The 24499-nt window shown below is 53.5% G+C and overlaps 1 protein-coding gene across 5 annotated transcripts in view; it reads left to right on the top strand.

Annotated features, from left to right (window-relative positions):
* hdlbpb (high density lipoprotein binding protein b) overlaps positions 1–24499 on the top strand; it is a 644718-nt gene that overhangs the window by 454826 nt on the left and 165393 nt on the right. For all 5 annotated transcript variants that reach the window (XM_072493463.1, XM_072493462.1, XM_072493459.1 and 2 more), the window contains exons 6-7: positions 2333–2539; positions 3978–4193. In XM_072493463.1, coding sequence (XP_072349564.1) covers positions 2333–2539; positions 3978–4193 — 423 coding nt within the window. The remainder of the gene's footprint in view (positions 1–2332; positions 2540–3977; positions 4194–24499) is intronic.

The following is a 24499-nucleotide window of genomic DNA, read 5'->3' as shown; positions in this document are numbered from 1 at the left end:
TCTGTGTGTATGTCTCTGCGTGTGTTTGTGTCTCTGTGTGTGTATGTCTCTGTGAGTGTTTGTGTGTCTGTGTGTATGTCCCTGCGTGTGTTTGTGTCTCTGTGTGTGTATGTCTCTGCGTGTGTTTGTGTCTCTGTGTGTGTATGTCTCTGCGTGTGTTTCTGTCTCTGTGTGTGTATGTCTCTGCGTGTGTTTGTGTGTGTGTGTGTGTCTGTCTCTGCGTGTGTTTGTGTGTGTGTGTGTGTCTGTCTCTGCGTGTGTTTGTGTGTGTCAACAAACAAATATCACCAAGTTTCAAACGGTTTGTTACTTCCCCCTTTTTCTCCCCTGAACTACTCCAACATCCCCCTTCCCAACAGACCCTCCTACCCGCTGGCGACAAACAGATCCTCAAATTAAGACAGAAAGAGCCTCCATCTCACATCGAACCCCTCTCCCGACCCTCTGAGAGCGAACTTAATCTCCTCCAATTGTTAGACATTCCCCCAGACATGACGATACCTTCAATGGCGCGGCGGACCAGCAACCCAGTACAATACCGGGAATCGCCACCAAAGGGGCACAATGTCATCTTCACCCCCACTATTTCTGACAGGGTCTCGAAAATCGAAGCTCAGAATCCCCCAAACTGCGGGCACAGCCAAAACATACGCCCATGAATCGCAGGCTTCCTCCTGCATCTCTCGCAGACGTCCTCCGTCTCGGGAAACCCCCCCCCACTGCCCCTACTCCTACGAGCCTGGGTCATCTGGGCCCTGTGCTCTTGCAGGAGTTTCTGGCACAGGTTCAACAGGGAGATATCGGGACTAATGGGGTCAAATTCTGTTGCCTCGTCTAGCTCGGCACTCCCTTGAGTGGAGGAGATTAATGGATGATCTAATTGAAGTGTTTAAGGAATTGATGAGGTAAATGTGTGAAGCTCGTTTCCTCTGCTTGCGGGAGGTGGGGGCGGGGTGGGGGGGAAGGGAAGAAGTGGGGGGGGGGGAGGGGGGTATCCAAAACGGGGGCATGGCCTTAAAATTAGACGCCCTGGTTATTCAGGGTCGATTTCAGGAACATTTCCCGGGGAGTGGGAATCTGGGACTCGATGTCAGCCAAAAGCTGTTGAACCTTGTGGGATTGACGCATTTTCTGTGAGCGAAGGGCATTAAGGATTTCAGAGGCGAGAGGGGTGGGCGGACTTAAGATACAGATTGGCCATGATCTACTTGAACGGCCGCGTAGGCTCGAGGGACTGAAAGGCCCGTCCATTCCGGTTGATCTGTTCCCAAAGGTCTCGAGGCCTACCTCTCTGACTTCCCTTCAGCATTTTGGATAGCTCGAACATTGCCCTTCGTGAAGTGCCCCCGGGGCCTGTCTTTCAAATGACAGCCTCCATTTTAGCACAGGCGACCATTCTCTGAGGGGGGTAGAATCAACCTCGACGACTGATACGTGGAATTAACCCGCTCGAGACTGAGAGAGAGAGAGACTCTCTGGGTAAGATGCTGAAGATCACCGAACGTGACCTTTGGGCCAATGTCATGTTTGGTTGCCAATGCTGAGGTATGAGATTAGCTCAAGGCCCCAGGCTAAACCAGACTGACACCCAGTTACAATTACGCGCACAATTCCTGTACAAATTCCTAGTGGCACCAATTCTGGCACCTTTTTTGTCAAGTTAATGTTGAATCTGCCTATGTAAACGTTTAGAATGGGAATCCTGCATGTAAACAGATGCCGGTCACGATGTAGTTACACACTCTGGCCAGAAGGCAGCCCCCCACAGTGATGTTTCTGAATCCTAATATGTAATGAGGGCAGCACGGGGGCGCAGTGGGTTAGCCCTGCTGCCTCATGGCGCCGAGGTCCCAGGTTCGATCCCGGCTCTGGGTCACTGTCCGTGTGGAGTTTGCACATTCTCCCCGTGTCTGTGTGGGTTTCACCCCCACAACCCAAAGATGTGCAGGGTAGGTGGATTGGCCGCGCTAAATTGCCCCTTAATTGGAAAAAATGAATTGGGTACTCTAAATTTATTAAAGAAAAGATGATACTTGCATTCAAAGTATCGTCTTGCATCATTGACTTTGTCTGTGTATGTGTTTGTGTAACCCACCTCTTCACTCAATTGATGAAGGAGCTACGCTCCGAAAGCTAGTGATTCCAAACAAACCTGTTGGACTTTAACCTGGTGTTGTAAGACTTCTTACTGTAATGGAACAATTAACGTGCGTCAACAGACTGTGGGGCGCCGCGGTCTCGAGGCTGAATAAGTGAGCTGATTTGCAAATCTTCCGCACCCGCTTTCGTGACCAGCATTCCTTTGTTTCACCGGGCTATTTAACTCCCTTAGGCTTCGGCGACCGTCGCCATCCCAAAGGAACACCACCGGTTCGTCATCGGCAAGAATGGAGAGAAGCTACAGGAACTCGAGTTGAAGACTGCGACAAAGATCAACATCCCCCGCCCTGATGACCCCAGCAACCAGATTAAAATCACGGGGACAAAGGAAGGCATCGAGAAGTCTCGACATGAGATCCTGCTCATCTCTGCTGAACAGGTACGCCCGCCCGCCCTTCCTCTCAAAGCACGATCGTTCGCGTTTGCTTTTTGACCCTTCCTTGGGGCGGCGGGGGGGGGGGGCTTCTCCGGACTGAATTTGTGGGACACGCCACTCAAAGTCAGGCAATGCGCCCGAACACTCTCCAGTTAAACCTCCATAAAAGGGTCAGAGACCGGTTGAGCGCGAGGGCAGGGAGGTGGCAGAGGAGACACAGTGCGAGGAAGCGTCAAATTGTTCCCGATGCCGGTAAGAGTTAAAAAAAAAAGAAAAGCTGACTATGCTTTAAACCGCATGAAAACGTGGAATTGTCGATGTTCAGAGGGACTTGTGTTCACTCGCGCAAGACTTCGGAGCAGAATTGGGCCATTCGGCCCATCGAGTCTGCTCCGCCATTTAATGAGATTGTGACTGAACTGACGTGATAATCCTCAACTCCACTTACTCGCCTCGTCCCCGTAACCCTCGATCGCCTCACTGATTAACAATCTCGGCCTTGAACATACTTAACGACCCTGCCTCTACAGCTCTCTGCGGTAAAGAATTCCACAGATTCACTCCCCTCTGAGAGAAGAAATTCCTCCTCATCGCTGTCTGAAATGGGCGACCCCCCCCCCCTCACTCTGAGACTCTGCCCTCTGGTCCTAGACTCTCCCACAAGGGGAAACAACCTCTCAGCATCGACCCTGTCAAACCCCCTGAGAATCCGATATGTTAACGTTTCAAGTCCATCAATGGCCAGTGTCGAAGGAGGCCATTCGGCCCATCGAGCCTGCACCGACCCTCTGAAAGAGCACTCCAACTCGGCCCACTCCCCCGCAACCCCGCGCATTGATCACGGCCACTTCACCTAACCTGCACGTCTTTGGACTTGTGGGAGGAACCCGGAGCACCCGGAGGAAACCCACGCAGACACGGGGGAGAGCGTGCAGACTCCGCACAGACAGTAACCCAAGCCGGGAAGCGAACCCTGGTGCTGTGAAGCAACAGCGCTAACCACTGTGCTGCTGCGCCGCCCAAAAAGAGGGTTGTAGCACGTTAAGAAGAAGACGTAATTGCGGCAGTAGCTGAGCGCGTTTTTATCAATTATAAGCATAAATACCCCACATAGCTACATTAATCTATGTATAACCCTTAATAAATTTCCCCCTTAACTGTTCCAATTCAATAACAAGATCCCATAAACCCGAAACCCCTTTTCAAAACAATGACATCACTGAAGCCATGTGATAAGACAAAAACATTTCTGAAAGGGACACTCCCATGGCATAAGCCATTCGGCCCTCGAACCTGCCCTGTAAGATCGTGGCTGATCTGATGACCATTACCCACCCAGTAAGAAAGGGGGCATTTTAATTGCTGATCAATGTCGACAGTATTGGAGAAGTTAAGGTGCTCACCTAATTGCCGTAACCCATGTTTTCTGACCCGCCACTAGGACAAGCAGGCTGTGGAGAGGATAAACCTGCAGAAGGTCTTCCATCCATTCATTGCAGGGGCTTACAACAAAGTGGCTCAGGAGATCATGCAGGAGACCGGAGCTCGTATCAACATCCCCCCTCCCAGCATCAACAAGGATGAGATCTTCATCATCGGTGAGAAGGAGCCGGTGGCCCAGGCGGCAACTCGCATCAGGAAGATTTACGAGGAGAAGGTTAGACCAGGGTCTCTGTCCGCGAGGCACATTGATTTCTATCCCGCCGCACCAGGTCATAGAGATCTCTCATATCTTTATAGCCAGTGAAAGGCTTTTGAAGTGTGGGTGGGCCTACTGACCTCCAACTCCTTGACTTAATGCAGCTCCTCGTTCCAAACTCCCGCAGTTAAATATATCATTCTCCCTCCTCAGTTAAACCTGATACTCTCTCCCCTCACTCTCCCTCAGGTAATGCTCTCATTCTCCCTCACTCTCCCTCAGTTAATGCTGTCTCTCTCCCTCACTCACTCTCTCAGTTAATGCTGTCTCTCTCCCTCACTCACTCCCTCAGTTAATGCTGTCTCTCTCCCTCACTCACTCCCTCAGTTAATGCTGTCTCTCTCCCTCACTCTCCCTCAGTTAATGCTGTCTCTCTCCCTCACTCTCTCTCTCAGTTAATGCTGTCTCTCTCCCTCACTCTCTCTCTCAGTCAATGCTGTCTCTCTCCCTCACTCACTCCCTCAGTTAATGCTGTCTCTCTCCCTCACTCTCCCTCAGTTAATGCTCTCATTCTCCCTCACTCTCCCTCAGTTAATGCTGTCTCTCTCCCTCACTCACTCCCTCAGTTAATGCTCTCACTCTCCCTCACTCACTCCCTCAGTTAATGCTGTCTCTCTCCCTCACTCACTCCCTCAGTTAATGCTCTCACTCTCCCTCACTCACTCCCTCAGTTAATGCTCGCACTCTCCCTCACTCACTCCCTCAGTTAATGCTGTCTCTCTCCCTCACTCACTCCCTCAGTTAATGCTGTCTCTCTCCCTCACTCTCTCCCTCAGTTAATGCTCTCACTCTCCCTCACTCACTCCCTCAGTTAATGCTGTCTCTCTCCCTCACTCACTCCCTCAGTTAATGCTGTCTCTCTCCCTCACTCACTCCCTCAGTTAATGCTCTCACTCTCCCTCACTCACTCCCTCAGTTAATGCTCGCACTCTCCCTCACTCACTCCCTCAGTTAATGCTCTCACTCTCCCTCATTCACTCCCTCAGTTAATGCTCTCATTCTCCCTCACTCTCCCTCAGTTAATGCTCGCTCTCCCTCATTCACTCCCTCAGTTAATGCTCTCACTCTCCCTCATTCACTCCCTCAATTAATGCTCTCACTCTCCCTCACTCTCCCTCAGTTAATGCTCGCTCTCCCTCATTCACTCCCTCAGTTAATGCTCTCATTCTCCCTCACTCTCCCTCAGTTAATGCTCGCTCTCCCTCATTCACTCCCTCAATTAATGCTCTCACTCTCCCTCACTCACTCCCTCAGTTAATGCTGTCTCTCTCCCTCACTCACTCCCTCAGTTAATGCTCTCACTCTCCCTCACTCACTCCCTCAGTTAATGCTGTCTCTCTCCCTCACTCACTCCCTCAGTTAATGCTGTCTCTCTCCCTCACTCACTCCCTCAGTTAATGCTGTCTCTCTCCCTCACTCACTCCCTCAGTTAATGCTGTCTCTCTCCCTCACTCACTCCCTCAGTTAATGCTCTCACTCTCCCTCACTCACTCCCTCAATGAATGCTCTCACTCTCCCTCACTCACTCCCTCAGTTAATGCTCTCACTCTCCCTCACTCACTCCCTCAGTTAATGCTGTCTCTCTCCCACACTCACTCTCTCAGTTAATGCTGTCTTTCTCCCTCACTCACTCCCTCAGTTAATGATGTCTCTATGCCTCCCTCCCCCCTCAGTTAATGCTGTCTCTCTCCCTCACTCACTCCCTCAGTTAATGCTCTCACTCTCCCTCACTCACTCCCTCAATTAATGCTCTCACTCTCCCTCACTCACTCCCTCAGTTAATGCTCTCACTCTCCCTCACTCACTCACTCAGTTAATGCTGTCCCTCTCCCTCACTCACTCTCTCAGTTAATCTGTCTCTCTCCCTCACTCACTCCCTCAGTTAATGTTCTCACTCTCCCTCAGTTAACCCTGTCCCTCTCCCTCACTCACTCCCTCAGTTAATGCTGTCTCTCTCCCTCACTCACTCCCTCAGTTAATGTTCTCACTCTCCCTCACTCACTCCCTCAGTTAACCCTGTCCCTCTCCCTCACTCACTCCCTCAGTTAATGCTGTCTCTCTCACTCACTCACTCCCTCAGTTAATGCTCTCACTCTCCCTCACTCACTCCCTCAGTTAACCCTGTCTCTCTCCCTCACTCACTCCCTCAGTTAATGATGTCTCTCTCCCTCACTCACTCCCTCAGTTAATGCTCTCACTCTCCTTCACTCACTCTCTCAGTTAATGCTGTCTCTCTCAAAGAACAAAGAACAAAGAAATGTACAGCACAGGAACAGGCCCTTCGGCCCTCCAAGCCCGTGCCGACCATACTGCCCGACTAAACTACAATCTTCTATACTTCCTGGGTCCGTATCCTTCTATTCCCATCCTATTCATATATTTGTCAAGATGCCCCTTAAATGTCCCTATCGCCCCTGCTTCCACTACCTCCTCCGGTAGCGAGTTCCAGGTACCCACTACCCTCTGCGTAAAAAACTTGCCTCGTACATCTACTCTAAACCTTGCCCCTCTCACCTTAAACCTATGCCCCCTAGTAATTGACCCCTCTACCCTGGGGAAAAGCCTCTGACTATCCACTCTGTCTATGCCCCTCATAATTTTGTATACCTCTATCAGGTCGCCCCTCAACCTCCTTCGTTCCAGTGAGAACAAACCGAGTTTATTCAACCGCTCCTCATAGCTTATGCCCTCCATACCAGGCAACATTCTGGTAAATCTCTTCTGCACCCTCTCTAAAGCCTCCACATCCTTCTGGTAGTGTGGCGACCAGAATTGAACACTATACTCCAAGTGTGGCCTAACTAAGGTTCTATACAGCTGCAACATGACTTGCCAATTCTTATACTCAATGCCCCGGCCAATGAAGGCAAGCATGCCGTATGCCTTCTTGACTACCTTCTCCACCTGTGTTGCCCCTTTCAATGACCTGTGGACCTGTACTCCTAGATCTCTTTGACTTTCAATACTCTTGAGGGTTCTACCATTCACTGTATATTCCCTACCTGCATTAGACCTTCCAAAATGCATTACCTCACATTTGTCCGGATTAAACTCCATCTGCCATCTCTCCGCCCAAGTCTCCAGACAATCTAAATCCTGCTGTATCCTCAGACAGTCCTCATCGCTATCCGCAATTCCACCAACCTTTGTGTCGTCTGCAAACTTACTAATCAGACCAGTTACATTTTCCTCCAAATCATTTATATATACTACAAAGAGCAAAGGTCCCAGCACTGATCCCTGTGGAACACCACTGGTCACAGCCCTCCAATTAGAAAAGCATCCCTCCATTGCTACCCTCTGCCTTCTATGGCCTAGCCAGTTCTGTATCCACCTTGCCAGTTCACCCCTGATCCCGTGTGACTTCACCTTTTGTACTAGTCTACCATGAGGGACCTTGTCAAAGGCCTTACTGAAGTCCATATAGACAACATCTACTGCCCTACCTGCATCAATCATCTTAGTGACCTCCTCGAAAAACTCTATCAAGTTAGTGAGACACGACCTCCCCTTCACAAAACCGTGCTGTCTCTCACTAATACGTCCATTTGCTTCCAAATGGGAGTAGATCCTGTCTCGAAGAATTCTCTCCAGTAATTTCCCTACCACTGACGTAAGGCTCACCGGCCTGTAGTTCCCGGGATTATCCTTGCTACCCTTCTTAAACAGAGGAACAACATTGGCTATTCTCCAGTCCTCCGGGACATCCCCTGAAGACAGCGAGGATCCAAAGATTTCTGTCAAGGCCTCAGCAATTTCCTCTCCAGCCTCCTTCAGTATTCTGGGGTAGATCCCATCAGGCCCTGGGGACTTATCTACCTTAATATTTTTTAAGACACCCAACACCTCGTCTTTTTGGATCACAATGTGACCCAGGCTATCTACACCCCCTTCTCCAGACTCAACATCTACCAATTCCTTCTCTTTGGTGAATACTGATGCAAAGTATTCATTTAGTACCACGCCCATTTCCTCTGGCTCCACACATAGATTCCCTTGCCTATCCTTCAGTGGGCCAACCCTTTCCCTGGCTACCCTCTTGCTTTTTATGTACGTGTAAAAAGCCTTGGGATTTTCCTTAACCCTATTTGCTAATTACTTTTCGTGACCCCTTCTAGCCCTCCTGACTCCTTGCTTAAGTTCCTTCCTACTTTCCTTATATGCCACACAGGCTTCGTCTGTTCCCAGCCTTTTAGCCCTGACAAATGCCTCCTTTTTCTTTTTGACGAGGCCTACAATATCACTCGTCATCCAAGGTTCCCGAAAATTGCCGTATTTATCTTTCTTCCTCACAGGAACATGCTGGTCCTGTATTCCTTTCAACTGACACTTGAAAGCCTCCCACATGTCAGATGTTGATTTGCCCTCAAACATCCGCCCCCAATCTATGTTCTTCAGTTCCCGCCTAATATTATTATAATTAGCCTTCCCCCAATTTAGCACATTCATCCTCGGACCACTCTTATCCTTGTCCACCAGTACTTTAAAACTGACTGAATTGTGGTCACTGTTACCGAAATGCTCCCCTACTGAAACATCTACCACCTGGCCGGGCTCATTCCCCAATACCAGGTCCAGTACCGCCCCTTCCCTAGTTGGACTGTTTACATATTGTTTTAAGAAGCCCTCCTGGATGCTCCTTACAAACTCCGCCCCGTCTAAGCCCCTGGCACTAAGTGAGTCCCAGTCAATATTGGGGAAGTTGAAGTCTCCCATCACCACAACCCTGTTGTTTTTACTCTTTTCCAAAATCTGTCTACCTATCTGCTCCTCTATCTCCCGCTGGCTGTTGGGAGGCCTGTAGTATACCCCCAACATTGTGACTGCACCCTTCTTATTCCTGATCTCTACACATATAGCCTCACTGCCCTCTGAGGTGTCCTCTCGCAGTATAGCTGTGACATTCTCCCGAACAAGTAGCGCAACTCCACCTCCCCTTTTACATCCCCCTCTATCCCGCCTGAAACATCTAAATCCTGGAACGTTTAGCTGCCAATCCTGCCCTTCCCTCAACCAGGTCTCTGTAATGGCAACAACATCATAGTTCCAAGTACTAATCCAAGCTCTAAGTTCATCTGCCTTACCCGTAATACTTCTTGCATTAAAACATATGCACTTCAGGCCACCAAACCCGCTGTGTTCAGCAACTTCTCTCCGTCTGCTCTGCCTCAGAGCCACACTGTCCCTATTCCCTAGTTCTCCCTCAATGCTCTCACCTACTGACCTATTGCTCCCGTGCCCACCCCCCTCCCTCACTCACTCCCTCAGTTAATGCTGTCTCTCTCCCTCACTCACTCCCTCAGTTAATGTTCTCACTCTCCCTCACTCACTCCCTCAGTTAATGCTGTCTCTCTCCCTCAATCACTCCCTCAGTTAACGCTGTCACTCTCCTTCACTCACTCCCTCAGTTAATGCTCTCACTCTCCCTCACTCACTCCCTCAGTTAATGCTCTCACTCTCCCTCACTCACTCCCTCAGTTAATGATGTCTCTATCCCTCCCTCCCTCCCTCAGTTAATGATGTCTCTCTCCCTCACTCACTCCCTCAGTTAATGTTCTCACTCTCCCTCACTCACTCCCTCAGTTAATGCTGTCCCTCTCCCTCACTCACTCTCTCAGTTAATCTGTCTCTCTCCCTCACTCACTCCCTCAGTTAATGCTGTCTCTCTCCCTCACTCACTCCCTCAGTTAATGTTCTCACTCTCCCTCACTCACTCCCTCAGTTAATGCTGTCTCTCTCCCTCAATCACTCCCTCAGTTAACGCTGTCACTCTCCTTCACTCACTCCCTCAGTTAATGCTCTCACTCTCCCTCACTCACTCCCTCAGTTAATGCTCGCACTCTCTCTCACTCACTCCCTCAGTTAATGATGTCTCTCTCCCTCAATCCCTCCCTCAGTTAATGCTGTCTCTCTCCCTCACTCACTCCCTCAGTTAATGCTGTCTCTCCCTCACTCACTCCCTCAATTAATGATGTCTCTCTCCCTCACTCACTCCCTCAATTATCGCTCTCACTCTCCCTCACTCACTCCCTCAGTTAATGATGTCTCTCTCCCTCACTCACTCCCTCAGTTAATCATGTCTCTCTCCCTCACTCACTCCCTCAGTTAATGCTCTCACTCTCCCTCACTCACTCCCTCAGTTAATGCTCTCACTCTCCCTCACTCACTCCCTCAGTTAATGATGTCTCTATCCCTCCCTCCCTCCCTCAGTTAATGATGTCTCTCTCCCTCACTCACTCCCTCAGTTAATGTTCTCACTCTCCCTCACTCACTCCCTCAGTTAATGCTGTCCCTCTCCCTCACTCACTCTCTCAGTTAATCTGTCTCTCTCCCTCACTCACTCCCTCAGTTAATGTTCTCACTCTCTCTCACTCACTCCCTCAGTTAATGCTCTCACTCTCCCTCATTCATCCCCTCAGTTAACCCTGTCCCTCTCCCTCACTCACTCCCTCAGTTAATGCTGTACCTCTCCCTCACTCACTCCCTCAGTTAATGCTGTCTCACTACCTCACTCACTCCCTCAGTTAATGCTGTCTCACTCCCTCACTCACTCCCTCAGTTAATGCTGTCTCACTCCCTCACTCACTCCCTCAGTTAATGCTGTCTCTCTCCCTCACTCACTCCCTCAGTTAATGCTGTCTCTCTCCGTCACTCACTCCCTCAGTTAATGCTGTCTCTCTCCCTCACTCACTCCCTCAGTCAATGCTGTCTCTCTCCCTCACTCACTCCCTCAGTTAATGCTGTCTCTCTCCCTCACTCACTCCCTCAGTTAATGCTGCCTCTCTCCCTCACTCACTCCCTCAGTTAATGCTGTCTCGCTCCCTCACTCACTCCCTCAGTTAATGCTGTCTCTCTCCCTCACTCACTCCCTCAGTTAATGCTCTCACTCTCCCTCACTCACTCCCTCAGTTAATGCTCTCACTCACTCACTCCCTCAGTTAATGCTGTCCTCTCCCTCACTCACTCCCTCAGTTAATGCTCTCCCTCTCCCTCACTCCCTCCCTCAGTTAATGATGTCTCTCTCTCCCTCACTCACTCCCTCAGTTAATGCTGTCCCTCTCCCTCACTCACTCCCTCAGTTAATGCTCTCACTCTCCCTCACTCACTCCCTCAGTTAATGATGTCTCTATCCCTCCCTCCCACCCTCAGTTAATGATGTCTCTCTCCCTCACTCACTCCCTCAGTTAATGTTCTCACTCTCCCTCACTCACTCCCTCAGTTAATGCTGTCCCTCTCCCTCACTCACTCCCTCAGTTAATGTTCTCACTCTCCCTCACTCACTCCCTCAGTTAATGCTGTCCCTCTCCCTCACTCACTCCCTCAGTTAATGCTGTCTCTCTCCCTCACTCTCTCCCTCAGTTAATGCTGTCCCTCTCCCTCACTCACTCTCTCAGTTAATCTGTCTCTCTCCCTCACTCACTCCCTCAGTTAATGTTCTCACTCTCTCTCACTCACTCCCTCAGTTAATGCTGTCTCTCTCCCTCACTCACTCCCTCAGTTAATGCTCTCACTCTCCCTCACTCACTCCCTCAGTTAATGATGTCTCTCTCCCTCACTCACTCCCTCAGTTCATGCTGTCTCTCTCCCTCACTCACTCCCTCAGTTAATGCTCTCACTCTCCCTCACTCACTCCCTCAGTTAATGCTCTCACTCTCCCTCACTCACTCCCTCAGTTAATGCTGTCCTTTCCCTCACTCACTCCCTCAGTTAATGCTCTCCCTCTCCCTCACTCCCTCCCTCAGTTAATGATGTCTCTCTCACTCCCTCAGTTAATGCTGTCCCTCTCCCTCACTCACTCCCTCAGTTAATGCTGTCTCTCTCCCTCACTCTCTCCCTCAGTTAATGCTGTCCCTCTCCCTCACTCACTCTCTCAGTTAATCTGTCTCTCTCCCTCACTCACTCCCTCAGTTAATGTTCTCACTCTCCCTCACTCACTCCCTCAGTTAATGCTCTCATTCTCCCTCACTCACTCCCTCAGTTAATGCTGTCTCTCTCCCTCACTCACTCCCTCAGTTAATGCTGTCTCTCTCCCTCACTCACTCCCTCAGTTAATGCTCTCACTCTCCCTCACTCACTCCCTCAGTTAATGCTGTCTCTCTCCCTCACTCACTCCCTCAGTTAATGATGTCTCTCTCTCCCTCACTCACTCCCTCAGTTCATGCTGTCTCTCTCCCTCACTCACTCCCTCAGTTAATGCTGTCTCTCTCCCTCACTCACTCCCTCAGTTAATGCTGTCTCGCTCCCTCACTCACTCCCTCAGTTAATGATGTCTCTCTCTCCCTCACTCACTCCCTCAGTTAATGCTGTCTCTCTCCCTCACTCACTCCCTCAGTTAATGCTGTCTCTCTCCCTCACTCACTCCCTCAGTTAATGCTGTCTCTCTCCCTCACTCACTCCCTTAGTTAATGCTCTCACTCTCCCTCACCCCCTCAGTTAACGCTGTCTCTCTCTCCCTCTCTCACTCCCTCAGTTAACACTGTCACTCTCCCTCACTCACTCCCTCAGTTAACACTGTCACTCTCCCTCACTCACTCTCTCAGTTAACACTGTCACTCTCCCTCACTCACTCCCTCAGTTAACACTGTCACTCTCCCTCACTCACTCCCTCAGTTAACACTGTCACTCCCCCTCACTCACTCCCTCAGTTAACACTGTCACTCTCCCTCTCTCACTCCCTCAGTTAACACTGTCACTCTCCCTCACTCACTCCCTCAGTTAACACTGTCACTCCCCCTCACTCACTCTCTCAGTTAACACTGTCACTCTCCCTCTCTCACTCCCTCAGTTAACACTGTCACTCTCCCTCTCTCACTCCCTCAGTTAACACTGTCACTCTCCCTCACTCACTCCCTCAGTTAACACTGTCACTCTCCCTCACTCACTCCCTCAGTTAACACTGTCTCTCTCCCTCACTCACTCCCTCAGTTAACACTGTCACTCTCCCTCACTCACTCCCTCAGTTAACACTGTCACTCTCCCTCACTCACTCCCTCAGTTAACACTGTCACTCTCCCTCACTCACTCCCTCAGTTAACACTGTCACTCTCCCTCTCTCACTCCCTCAGTTAACACTGTCACTCTCCCTCACTCACTCCCTCAGTTAACACTGTCACTCTCCCTCACTCACTCCCTCAGTTAACACTGTCACTCTCCCTCACTCACTCCCTCAGTTAACACTGTCACTCTCCCTCACTCACTCCCTCAGTTAACACTGTCTCTCTCCCTCACTCACTCCCTCAGTTAACACTGTCACTCTCCCTCACTCACTCCCTCAGTTAACACTGTCACTCTCCCTCACTCACTCCCTCAGTTAACACTGTCACTCTCCCTCACTCACTCCCTCAGTTAACACTGTCACTCTCCCTCACTCACCTGACTTATTTTGGTTGTAAGGGAGAATGATTCTCTGGACACCTGTTACTGAGGAGAGTTAAACTCCCCCCACAAATGGGTTATGCTCTGCCCATTTAATAATAATAATAGTCCTTAGTGTCACCAGTAGGCTTACATTAACACTGCAGTGAAGTTACTGTGAAAATCCCCTCGTCGCCACATTCCGGCGCCTGTTCGGGTACACAGGAGGGAGAATTCAGAATGTCCAATTCACCCAACAGCACGTCTTTCGGGACTTGTGGGAGGGAACCGGAGCACCCGGAGGAAACCCACGCAGACACGGGGGAGAACGTGCAGACTCCACACAGACAGTGACCCAAGCAGGAATCGAACCTGGGACCCTGGCGCTGTGAAGCAACAGTGCTAACCACTGTGGCACCCTGCTGTCCATGGGGCTCTCTGCAGTCTGCCAAGATCTTCGTGCCACTTGGTGCTCCCTCCATCACTGAGTAGCTGCATGCAAGGTGGGCCTGATATCGACTTGGTCCAGCTCACCAATCACCAGCAGCTCTTAAAGGGGCGCTGCCTTAAAGAGGAGCATAAATACTTCGCCTTGTACGGTGGCCGCTGAAGGTGGTGGGAGTCCTTTGTTGACTGAATCTGTGTTGTCAAGGATTGAAGAATGGCTGAACATACCAGATGCCCGGACGCCTTGGTGTAAGTTGCGGTGTGGGAGGGACTGTCTGCAACCACAGTGCGGGGGGGGGGGGTCCCGACTCTCAAGGCCGATGTGACGTGTGAGAGAATAGCAGTGACAGTCATTGCCAGCAGTTTAGCTCCAAGAACATGGACCCAGTGGCGGAAGGAGTTTAATGATCTAACCTGAGTTGTCAAGGTGAGTGAGTTCAGTCTTCAAATGACTTAGCTTATCCACCGCTCGTTTCGCCCGTTGCTCAGCTAGCACCGCCCCCTCCACTAATCCTTCCACCAAATTTATCCGTCATTCCTCGACCCTTCATTGAACGGTTTACCGCGCCCTCTTGTGCTTCGCGCTGTTGCAAGCCTCACGCTCTCAGACACTGGCACCCGTTTACATGCGCGCCACCCAAACGTACGACAGGGCGCCGACTGATGCCACCTTCCCTCTTTATTACAGGAGAAGGTGGTCCTTAGCAGGGGGCAGCAAGAGCGATCTGGGGGTCAAGCACGCCGGCAAGGTTTACCACCCCGTGAGGAGGAGGCAGTCACGGGAAGGGGCGTCACTGAAGCCATGACCGCTGGCGACACGGGAGGGATCGAGGATGAAGGTATCTGCACTTAATCCTCTTCCCCCCCACCCCCTTTCCTTATCTCACAACTTGCTCTGTCCCCGGCCAGATCCGCACACCCGCCTCACTCTCCCCTGTCTCTTTATCGTTTCAGTCTCCCACGAACTGGAGCCGCCCGGGTCCGAGGAGGAAGGCGGGACGGAGGAGGAGGAGGAGGAGGAGGAAGAGACGCTGCCGCCCGATCTTCCGGCCGCAGCCCCCGGGCCGGAGACTGACCCCGCGCGCATCTCGGAGGCCCGGCCGCGGGGCAGGACGGCGTGCGATGAGACACCGGCAGCGAGGGGACAGGAGCGAGGGCGATGGGAGAGGGTGACGCAGGTGTCGCCCCGCTGGAGGGCGAGGCCGCACCCTGGTTCCGCCGCTGAGGGGTCGGACGAGGACCTTGACGGCCCAGGTTGTGAGGACAGGCGGGTGGGCGCCCACGACCAAATTCTCGGCGCCCTGGAGAGCCTGCCGGAGAGTCTGCGCACGGTGGCAAGGACCATGGAGGACTCCAGCTCCACGCTGGCGCAGAGTTTCATGCAGAGCTCCCGGCTCATCCTCGCCAACATGGAGAGGGCGGCCGCCTCCGCCGGCACGCGGGCAGGCGGCACCGCGACAGAGCGGCTGCTGGCCGACGTCAAGGCTTCCCTCGCGGCGCAGGCCGCCTCCATCCAGGGCCTGGGCGCCGCGGTGGAAGCTCAGACCGCCGCCTTGCGAGCTCAGACCGCCGCCATCGTGGGCCTGGACGCCGCTGTCCGCAGGGGCTTCCAGGGCGTGGCGCCGGCGCAGCGGCCCCTCGCCCGGCAGGTCGGCAGGACCGCCGGGGCGCCCCCCCAGGAGCGCGGCAGGGCCGCCCAGCAGGGCGGCGCCCGCCCTCACGCCCCTCCGTCGGTCCCCTCGCTGCCCGTCGAGCAGCCGACTGCCCCAGCCGGTCCTGCGAAGCCCACATTTGCCCGAGGTCGCCCCGCATGGAGTCGGGTGCCCTCCTCAGTTGGCAATCAGTAGCTTCCCACCATCCTGGCCGCAGCCACCGCGGAAACACCGAGTACAAACAGTAGGACAGGCAAAGAAACATGGGCGGCAGGTACGGAGGGTGATTCGATTACTTCTGTGTACATTATTCAATGAGCATATTTATAAAATTGGATTGGAACTTATTTTCTGATGTCTTTGTGTTAGGTAGAGGACTGAATCGGTCAGTAAAGGAGGGAAACGGAGCAGGATGGGAATGATGGGGAGCGGGGTTGGGAAACGTCGTTGAGGGTCATGGGTAATCTGTTCATCGGGCAGAGCGTTGCTTGTCATGTTGTAGATTCTCTTCCTCTCCCTCCACTGCGCCGCCTCCATCGCGCCCGTCTCAGCTTCCCGGCGCTGGCAGGCTGCGGGTAAGGGCCCACGATCGCGCACAGCACCGCAAATCTCGATACCCGCCCAGCCGAGGACCCCAGGCGTCCGCGTAGCCGCCTAGGCAGTGAGGGTGCTGCCTGAGGGGGCTGATGGGAGGGCCCTGTGGTCTCGCAGCGTGGCCGTCATTATAACTCCGGCGCACGCGGGCAGCTGGGCTCCCGACTGGATAGTGGGTGGGGAGGCGGTGGCGTTAGGAGTATTGTCACTGAACCACCAATCCAGAGGCCCGGGGGACCCAGGTCCGAATCCCATCGGCAGATGGTTAAATAATGGCCGAGCGAGCCCGCTCAGTCCAAGGGCAATTAGGGATGGGGAACACATTCACACATCCCCTAAATGGAGTTTAAAAAAGAAATGACCCAGGACTCGCTCGCCCCACGAGCGGAGACGACGGATGGTTTCAACATTTGAGGGGGATAAACCCACAGAGCTCCAGCGATGGAGCGGGCTCGAATTGCTCCGCGGTGGGCTAGTCTGGACCAAATGGCGCTCCTTCTGAGCTGCCGCGGCTACCTGTAGATGAGGGGCACGCCGGGCAAGGCGGGTACTGCGAATGGCTTCCAATACCATGGTGGGGGAGGGCGGTGGTGTGGGGGGGGGGCTTGAATTCCAGTCAGAACCTCGTGCTCATTCTTCTGCTTCTTGTCCAGCAGGGGGAAAGCGACGGGTGTAACGGTGTAACCCCCCCCCCCTCTCCCCCCCTCCCCCCTCTCCCTCCCTCCCTCCACATACCACGTGCATGCTTGCATCCCTGAATGGTGCTCTTCCCACCTCGGTGGCGCGTGAGTGCGTCTCGGAGCCTTACATAGACTTACATAGAACACACAGTGCAGAAGGAGGCCATTCGGCCCATCGGGTCTGCACCGACCCACTTAAGCTCTCACTCCCACCCTGTCCCCGTCACCCAATAACCCCTCCTAACCCTTTTTGGACACAAAGGGACAATTTAGCACGGCCAATCCACCTAACCCGCACATCTTTGGACTGTGGGAGGAAAGCGGAGCACCCGGAGGAAACCCACGCACACACGGGGAGAACGTGCAGACTCCGCGCAGGCAGCGACCCAGCGGGGGATCGAACCCGGGACCCTGGCGCTGTGAAGCCACAGTGCTAGCCACTTGTGCTAGTTCTTAGTGACCAAAACAACAAGGTTAGGAGGGGTTGGGTCACGGAGATAGGGTGGAAGTGAGGGTTGAAGTGCGTCGGTGCAGACTCGATGGGCCGAATGGCCTCCTTCTGCACCGTATGCTCTATGTTCTGTGAAGGCTTGAAACAAGGACTACCAAAGATCCACCGAGACGATGCCTTTCACCACCTCGGGGCAGCGTGAGGCACGTTGTGGGGAGGGAGTGTGTCAATATTTTCAAGGTGGGGGGAGGTTCCAATAGGCAGAAAACACACATACAAAGGGTGCGCAGATAAAACGCTTCAATACTACCCAGGGAACCCTTCCTTCATTCTTCACTGAGCCTGAAGGCAGCACTGTAACGTTCAGTGCCAGCTGAGGCTTCATACGAACAGGGCGCAGGAGGAGGCGGCTCCGCGATTTAATAAGATCAGGGCTGATCTGATTGTAAGCTCAAATCTGCATCCCGCGCGATAACCCTTCACCCCCGATAACCCTTCACCCCCGATAACCCTTCACCCCCGATAACCTTTCACCCCCTCCTTAATCTTTAAGGCCTCGGCCTTAAAAATATCCAAAGGTTTTGCTTCCGCCGCCTTTTGAGGAAGAGAGTTCCTGAGACCCTCCCCCCCCCCTCTGAGAGAAAATATTCGCCCCCACCTCCGTTTCAAATGGGCGACCCCCTTATTTTTAGCCGTTAACCCCCTCCCGGCGTTCGGATGTTTTGTCTTGGCGGGTTTCGTTCGTGGAGGTTTACCGCTGGGGGGGTGGGGGGGGGGTGGCAAAGAATTGAACCTGCGACGTAACCACGGGAGAGTCTCGCTCGCTCACAGCTGCGGCCTCCATCCCGGCGGACACGCGTGCGGGAACAATCTCCGGGCCGATGAGCCCAGCAGGCCTATTCCCGGTTTCACGGCCGCCATTTTGGAAGAGACGAAGTCACCAAACCCTGACAGCAGGGCGAGGCATTCCCTGGGGACCGACGTTTCTCGATATAGGCTGGGCATGATGTTAGCAGCACGTTTACACAGGGGAGCCGGCGGTGTGTATATATTATATCTGTGTGTGTTCTGTGGATGGATGACAGAGTTGCAAAAAGAAGCCTTATTAGCTGAAAAGTCCACTGGGAACAGTGGTGCTCTGGCACAAACATGTTATTTATACCCGGCATCCTGTTAGAGCCTGAACTCAGCTGTGTCCGTAAAGGTTACCCTCATGTGCCTCCTGCGCCCAACACGGAGCCTCGCCACCCCAGAGCATGGGTTGGAGTGGGCCGCAGAGAGGGGACAGAAGCCTGCCGAGGCTCATCGGGCATCACTCTCGCCTCTGAAGCTCGAAGGTGGCGTTGGGTTTAGCTGCCACGCCAGAGACACGGGCACATACTGCGGGCCGACTTTGAGGGGGAGTGCCTGCACTATCGGGGGGGGGGGGGGGGTGGGGGGTTGTCTTTCAGGTGGAAAGCGTTAATTGGAGACCTCTGCCCCCCTCCTCGGGGGGGGGACAGGAAAGATCACACTTCCGTGACATGTTTACCCCTCGGTCGGCATCATAAAGAGCAGGTGACCTGATTGTTACCATGGTGCTGTTGGCAGGATCTAGCTGTGCACAAAATGGCTGCTCTCTGTCCCACGTTACAGCAGTGGCTACTCTTCAAACGGATTTCATTGGCTCCCAGATGCTTTGGGATTACCTGAGACCATGAAGGCAGTATATCAATGCAAGTCCTTTCTGGTGTCTTATTGTCGGAGAAGAAGAATGTCATAGAAACTCTACAGTGTAGAAGGAAGCCATTTGGCCCATCAAGCCTGTACCGACCCTCTGCACCGAGGCCCACTCCCCTGTACCCCCACCTAACCCGCACATCTTTGGACTGTGGGAGGAAACCGGAGCACCCGGAGGAAACCCACGCACACACGGGGGAGAACGTGCAGACTCCACACAGACAGTGACCCAGCGGGGAATCGAACCTGGGACCCTGGAGCTGTGAGGCAGCAGTGCTGACCACTGTGCCACCTCTTCAGTCCCGCCTCACATGATCCAAGTGGAGAGGCAAATCAAATGGCAAAGTGTTGGGATAACAATGGCCGCTTGCTGGCAGATGTATGTGGACCAATGCAAAGTAATTAAAAGTCGGAAAAGGAACCAAGCCTTGGGAATATTGACCCAGACGGCTTTTGGCGACGGAACACAGTGCGGGAGTGTCGGGGGAGTGTAGGCGGGAAGCTCGTTGGAATCTATGGTGCCGTGTCTGGCAGCAGGAAGGGGGCAGAATCAAGAATAGAAGCGGTGGGAGGTGGTAACGTGTGTGAATAACTGAGTCACTGGTACGGCCTGGCCTGGAGTCTGCGTATGGCCTGCCCCACCAAGTCACCCAGCTCTACAGCAAGGGAACCAAGGCCACGGCTGACCCCGTGTACTCGCCTTTGACCCGCTCGGAATGTCAAAAAGCTTGTCAACCGCAGATTAAAAACTACCGTCGACACCCAGTTGTGGGAGGGGGTTTTAAAACCTCTGTCGCCATTTGTGTTCCCTCACTTCCCTCCTGAAAGATTCGGCCAATTTTTACCACATTCCCTCGCGCACGACAACCCCAGCCAGCAGAAACAACCTCTCATCTACCCGAGCTGTTCCACTCCACAACACGCCCCACCCCCCCCCCCCCCCCCCCCCCCCCCCCCCATTTAAAACTTTGCGGATGGGGGTGAAAATTGGAAGCATTGTGAACTGGGCGGAGGTTAGTGTCCTCCTTCAAAAGGACAGAGCTGGGTGGGCAGCTGAGTGGCAAATGACGTTTAATGCAGAGAGTGTGAAGTGATTCATTTTGGTAGGAAGAGGGCGGAGACACAATATACAGCAAAGGCTACAGTTCTAAAGAAGATACGTGATCAGAGGGACTGAGGTGATGTTGCACAGAAGTCGTTGAAGGTGACAGGACAGGTTGAGGGACCGGTTAATGAAGCAGTCAAGAAGGCAGACGGCATGCCTGCCTTCATCGGGCGGGGGCATTGAGTTTGAAAATTGACACGTCGTGTTATAGCTCTATAGAACCTTAGTTAGGCCACACTTGGAGTATAGTGTTCAATTCTGGTCGCCACACTACCAGAAGGATGTGGAGGCTTTAGAGAGGGTGCAGAAGAGATTTACCAGAATGTTGCCTGGTATGGAGGGCTTGAGCTATGAGGAGCGGTTGAATAAACTCGGTTTGTTCTCACTGGAACGACGGAGGTTGAGGGTCGACCTGATAGAGGTCTACAAAATTATGAGGGGCATAGACAGAGTGGATAGTCAGAGGCTTTTCCCCAGGGTAGAGGGGTCAATTACTAGGGGGCATAGGTTTAAGGTGCGAGGGGCAAGGTTTAAAGGAGATGTACGAGGCAAGTTGTTTTACACAGAGGGTAGTGGGTGCCTGGAACTCGTTCACAGGGAAGTAGGGGAAGCAGATACGAGAATGACTTTTAAGGGGCGTCTTTGACAAATACATGAATAGGCCGGGAATAGAGGAATAAGGTTCCCGGAAGGGTAGGGGATTTTAATTCAGATGGGCAGCATGGCCGGTGCAGGCTTGGAGGGCCGAAGGGCCTGTTCCAGTGCTGTAATTTTCTTTGTTCTTTGTGCCTGGACAGGTATCCTGCACTTTATTAATAGGGGCAGAGGGACACGAGCAAGAAGGTTGTATAAAACACTGGATTGGCCTCAACTGGAGTATTGTGTCCAGTTCCCGGCACCGCACTTTAGGGAAGGATGCGAGCGGCCAGTCCCGGGGATCGATTGGAGAAGTTGGGAGTGTTTCCCTTGGAGAAGAGAAGGTCGGGAGGAGATTCGACCGTGGTGTCCAAAATCGCGAGGGGACAGGGTCGACAGGGGGAGAAACTGGTGGAAGGGCGGCAAGCGAGAGGGGCGCGGTGAGGGGTTAGGATCGGGAAGGTGCCGGCTGAGAGCGTGGCGGGAAAGGCTGGTCCCGTCGAGGCCTGTGCCGGGTCACGGGGCGAAGGCACTGAGGCCTACTTCTCTTCGCCAAATTGTGTGATATCCTTTGTTTGGGCTGTTTACTCTGGGGCAGAAGAGATTGAAGTAAAATGCTGGGTGGGGGGGTGGGGGGGGGGGGGGCGCTGGGGACTGTAGAAGATGAGGCGGTTCTCCGTCTAGCAGAGAGGGTTTTTAATGGGGGATTTGAGGCGAAGTGTCCAGAGGTAAGGAGAGGGCCGTGGTCGGGGAGAGAAGCTGTTTCCACCGGCAACAGGATCGGTAACTGGGAGAGACGCAGCTTCAGGCCGATCGTCGAAACGCGGAGGAGCGTTTCTGACCCGGCAAGTAATGAGGCTTTGGAGGGCGCCCGCCGAGAGGGCAGTGGGAACAGATTCAGTGACGGCGCGGCTTCCAATCGGGAGCTGGGCGGGCGGCGCAGCGGTTAGCGCTGCTGCCTCACGGGGCCGAGGACCCGGGGTCTCTGTCCGGGTGGAGTTTGCACATTCTCCCCGTGTCGGCGTGGGTCTCACCCCCACAACCCAAAGATGTGCAGGGATTGGCCACGCTAAATTGCCCCTTCATTGGGGTGAGGGCGGGGGGAAATAATTGGGTACTCTAAATTTATTTAAAAGGACGGGAATTAGGTAGATGATTGAAAAAGGGGGAGAGAAATAATTGCTGCATTATGAGCCTGAAGCAGGGGAGTGTGCATAACTCGGTAGCACTGTTGGAGGGTTCGCACTGACACGTGGGGTCAAATGGCCTCCTCCTGTGCCGTAGAGAGATCGGTAGCGTGCATGGTATGTGCAATAAAACCTGTCGACTACGCCAAAAATGTAGAAGCACATATATACAAATAAATACTCATCAAGACCTTTTGGATCTTGTGGTGGCTCAGTCAGCTAAGACAAAGAGGACCAACACCGTAGAAAGGTTTATCGGTTTGAGTGCAGGAACCTGTGCTCTCTTCTGGGGCGAAATTCTCCGGTATCGGCGCGATGTCCGCCGACTGGCGCCCAAAACGGCGCAAATCAGTCGGGCATCGCGCCGCCCCAAAGGTGCGGAATCCTCCGCATCTTGGGGGGCTGAGCCCCAACCTTAAGGGGCTAGGCCCACGCCGGACTAACTTCCGCCCCGCCAGCTGGCGGAAAAGGCCTTTGGTGCCCCGCCAGATGGCGCGGAAATGACATCTCCGGGCGGCGCATGCGCGGGAGCGTTAACGGCCGCTCACGGCATCCCCGGCACATGCGCTATGGAGGGAGTCTCTTCCGCCTCCGCCATGGTGGAGACCGTGGCGAAGGCGGAAGGAAAAGAGTGCCCCCACGGCACAGGCCCGCCCGCGGATCGGTGTGCCCCGATCGCGGGCCAGGCCACCGTGGGGGCACCCCCCGGGGCCAGATCGCCCCCGCGCCCCCCCCCCCAGGACCCCGGAGCCCGCCCGCGCCGCCTCGGCCCGCCGGTAAGGTAGGTGGTTTAATCTATGCCGGCGGGACAGGCATTCTAGCAGCGGGACTTCGGCCCATCCGGGCCGGAGAATCGCCGGGGGGGGGGGGGGGGGGGCGCCAGCTGGCGCTGCGCGATTCCCGCCCCCGCCGAATATCCGGTGCCGTAGAATTCGGCAACCGGCGGGGGCGGGATTCACGCCAGCCCCCGGCGATTCTCCAACCCAGCGGGGGGAATTGGACCCGTGCTGTTCGCCTCGCTCCGCATCACAAACTAGCTGTCTAGCCAACTGAGCTAAACCGGCCCCCCCCATATAAAACACACATACTGTGAAAGTAGGGGGGACATGTGTAGCGCTGATGCTAACGGACTAATTCATCCAGAGGCCCGTATTGATGCTCCAGAGATACGGTTTCCAACACCCACCACAGCAGTTGGTGGAATTTAAAATTCAATGAATTTAAAAAATAAATTCAGAGTACCCCCATTCTTTTTTTTCTCCAATTGAGGGGCGGTTTAGCGCGGCCGATCCACCCAGCCTGCACATCTTTGGGCTGTGGGGGTGAGACCCACGCAGACACGGGGAGAAGGTGCAAATCCCACGTGGACAGTGACCCGGGGCCGGGATCGAACCTGGGACCCCGGCGCCATGAGGCAGCAGTGCTAACCACTGCGTCCCTCTTAAATTCAATTAATTTTTTTCTTTTTGTATAAATGTTTTAACTGGGCTTTCGAACAAAGTATATTTGCCGTTATGTACACAGAATAAGAAATATATATATACATATGGAGAAGAGAAGGGCACACCCAAATATACCAAAAGTAATAATACAACCCCCCCGGTCTATCTCTCGCTCTCATGCTTTGGCTGCTTTCCCCTGATTCTTGGCTACCTGGCTATTTCTTCTGCTTGTTCGTTGGCACCAACAGGTCCCGGAACAGTTGGGCGAATGGCTCCCGCGTTCTGTGGAAGCCGTCGTCTGACCCTCGGATGGCGAATTTGATTTTCTCCATTTGGAGAGATTCTGAGAGGCCGGACAGCCAGTTGCACGGCGGGCGATCAGGGAGGCAAAGGCAAGGGCGTCCGCCCTCCTCCCCAGGATTAGATCTGGCTGGTCTGAAACCCCGAAGACCGCCACTTTCGGGCACGGCCCCACCCTCACCCCCACCACTTTGGACATTGCCTCGAAGAAGGCTGTCCAGTACCCCGCAAGTCTGGGGCAGGACCATAACATGTGGCCGTGGTTGGCTGGGCCTCCTTGGCACCGCTCACATCTGTCCTCCACCTCCGGGAAGAACCTACTCATACGGGTTCTTGTTAAGTGTGCTCTATGTACCACTTTAAGTTGCATCAGGCTGAGCCTTGCGCACGTGGACGTGGAGTTGACCCTATGCAGTGCTTCGCTCCAGAGTCCCCACCCTATTTCGATCCCCAGGTCCACCTCCCACTTCATTCTTGTTGCGTCCAGTATGGTATCGGCCCTCTACCAGTCGGTCATACATGTCATTGCAGTTTCCTTTATCTAGTATGCTTGCGTCCAGTAACTCTTCCAGTAATGTCTGTCGTGGGCGGTTGTGGGTACGTCCTTGTCTCCTTTCGTAGGAAGTTTTTGGGTTGTAGATACCTTAGCTCGTTCCCCCTGGCTAGCTGGAATGTCTCTGTCAGTTCGCCCAGTGTT

Source organism: Scyliorhinus torazame, chromosome 31 (assembly GCF_047496885.1).
Source record: "Scyliorhinus torazame isolate Kashiwa2021f chromosome 31, sScyTor2.1, whole genome shotgun sequence".
Taxonomy (NCBI): Eukaryota; Metazoa; Chordata; class Chondrichthyes; order Carcharhiniformes; family Scyliorhinidae; genus Scyliorhinus; species Scyliorhinus torazame.
This window is presented reverse-complemented; position numbering and strand designations above follow the sequence as displayed.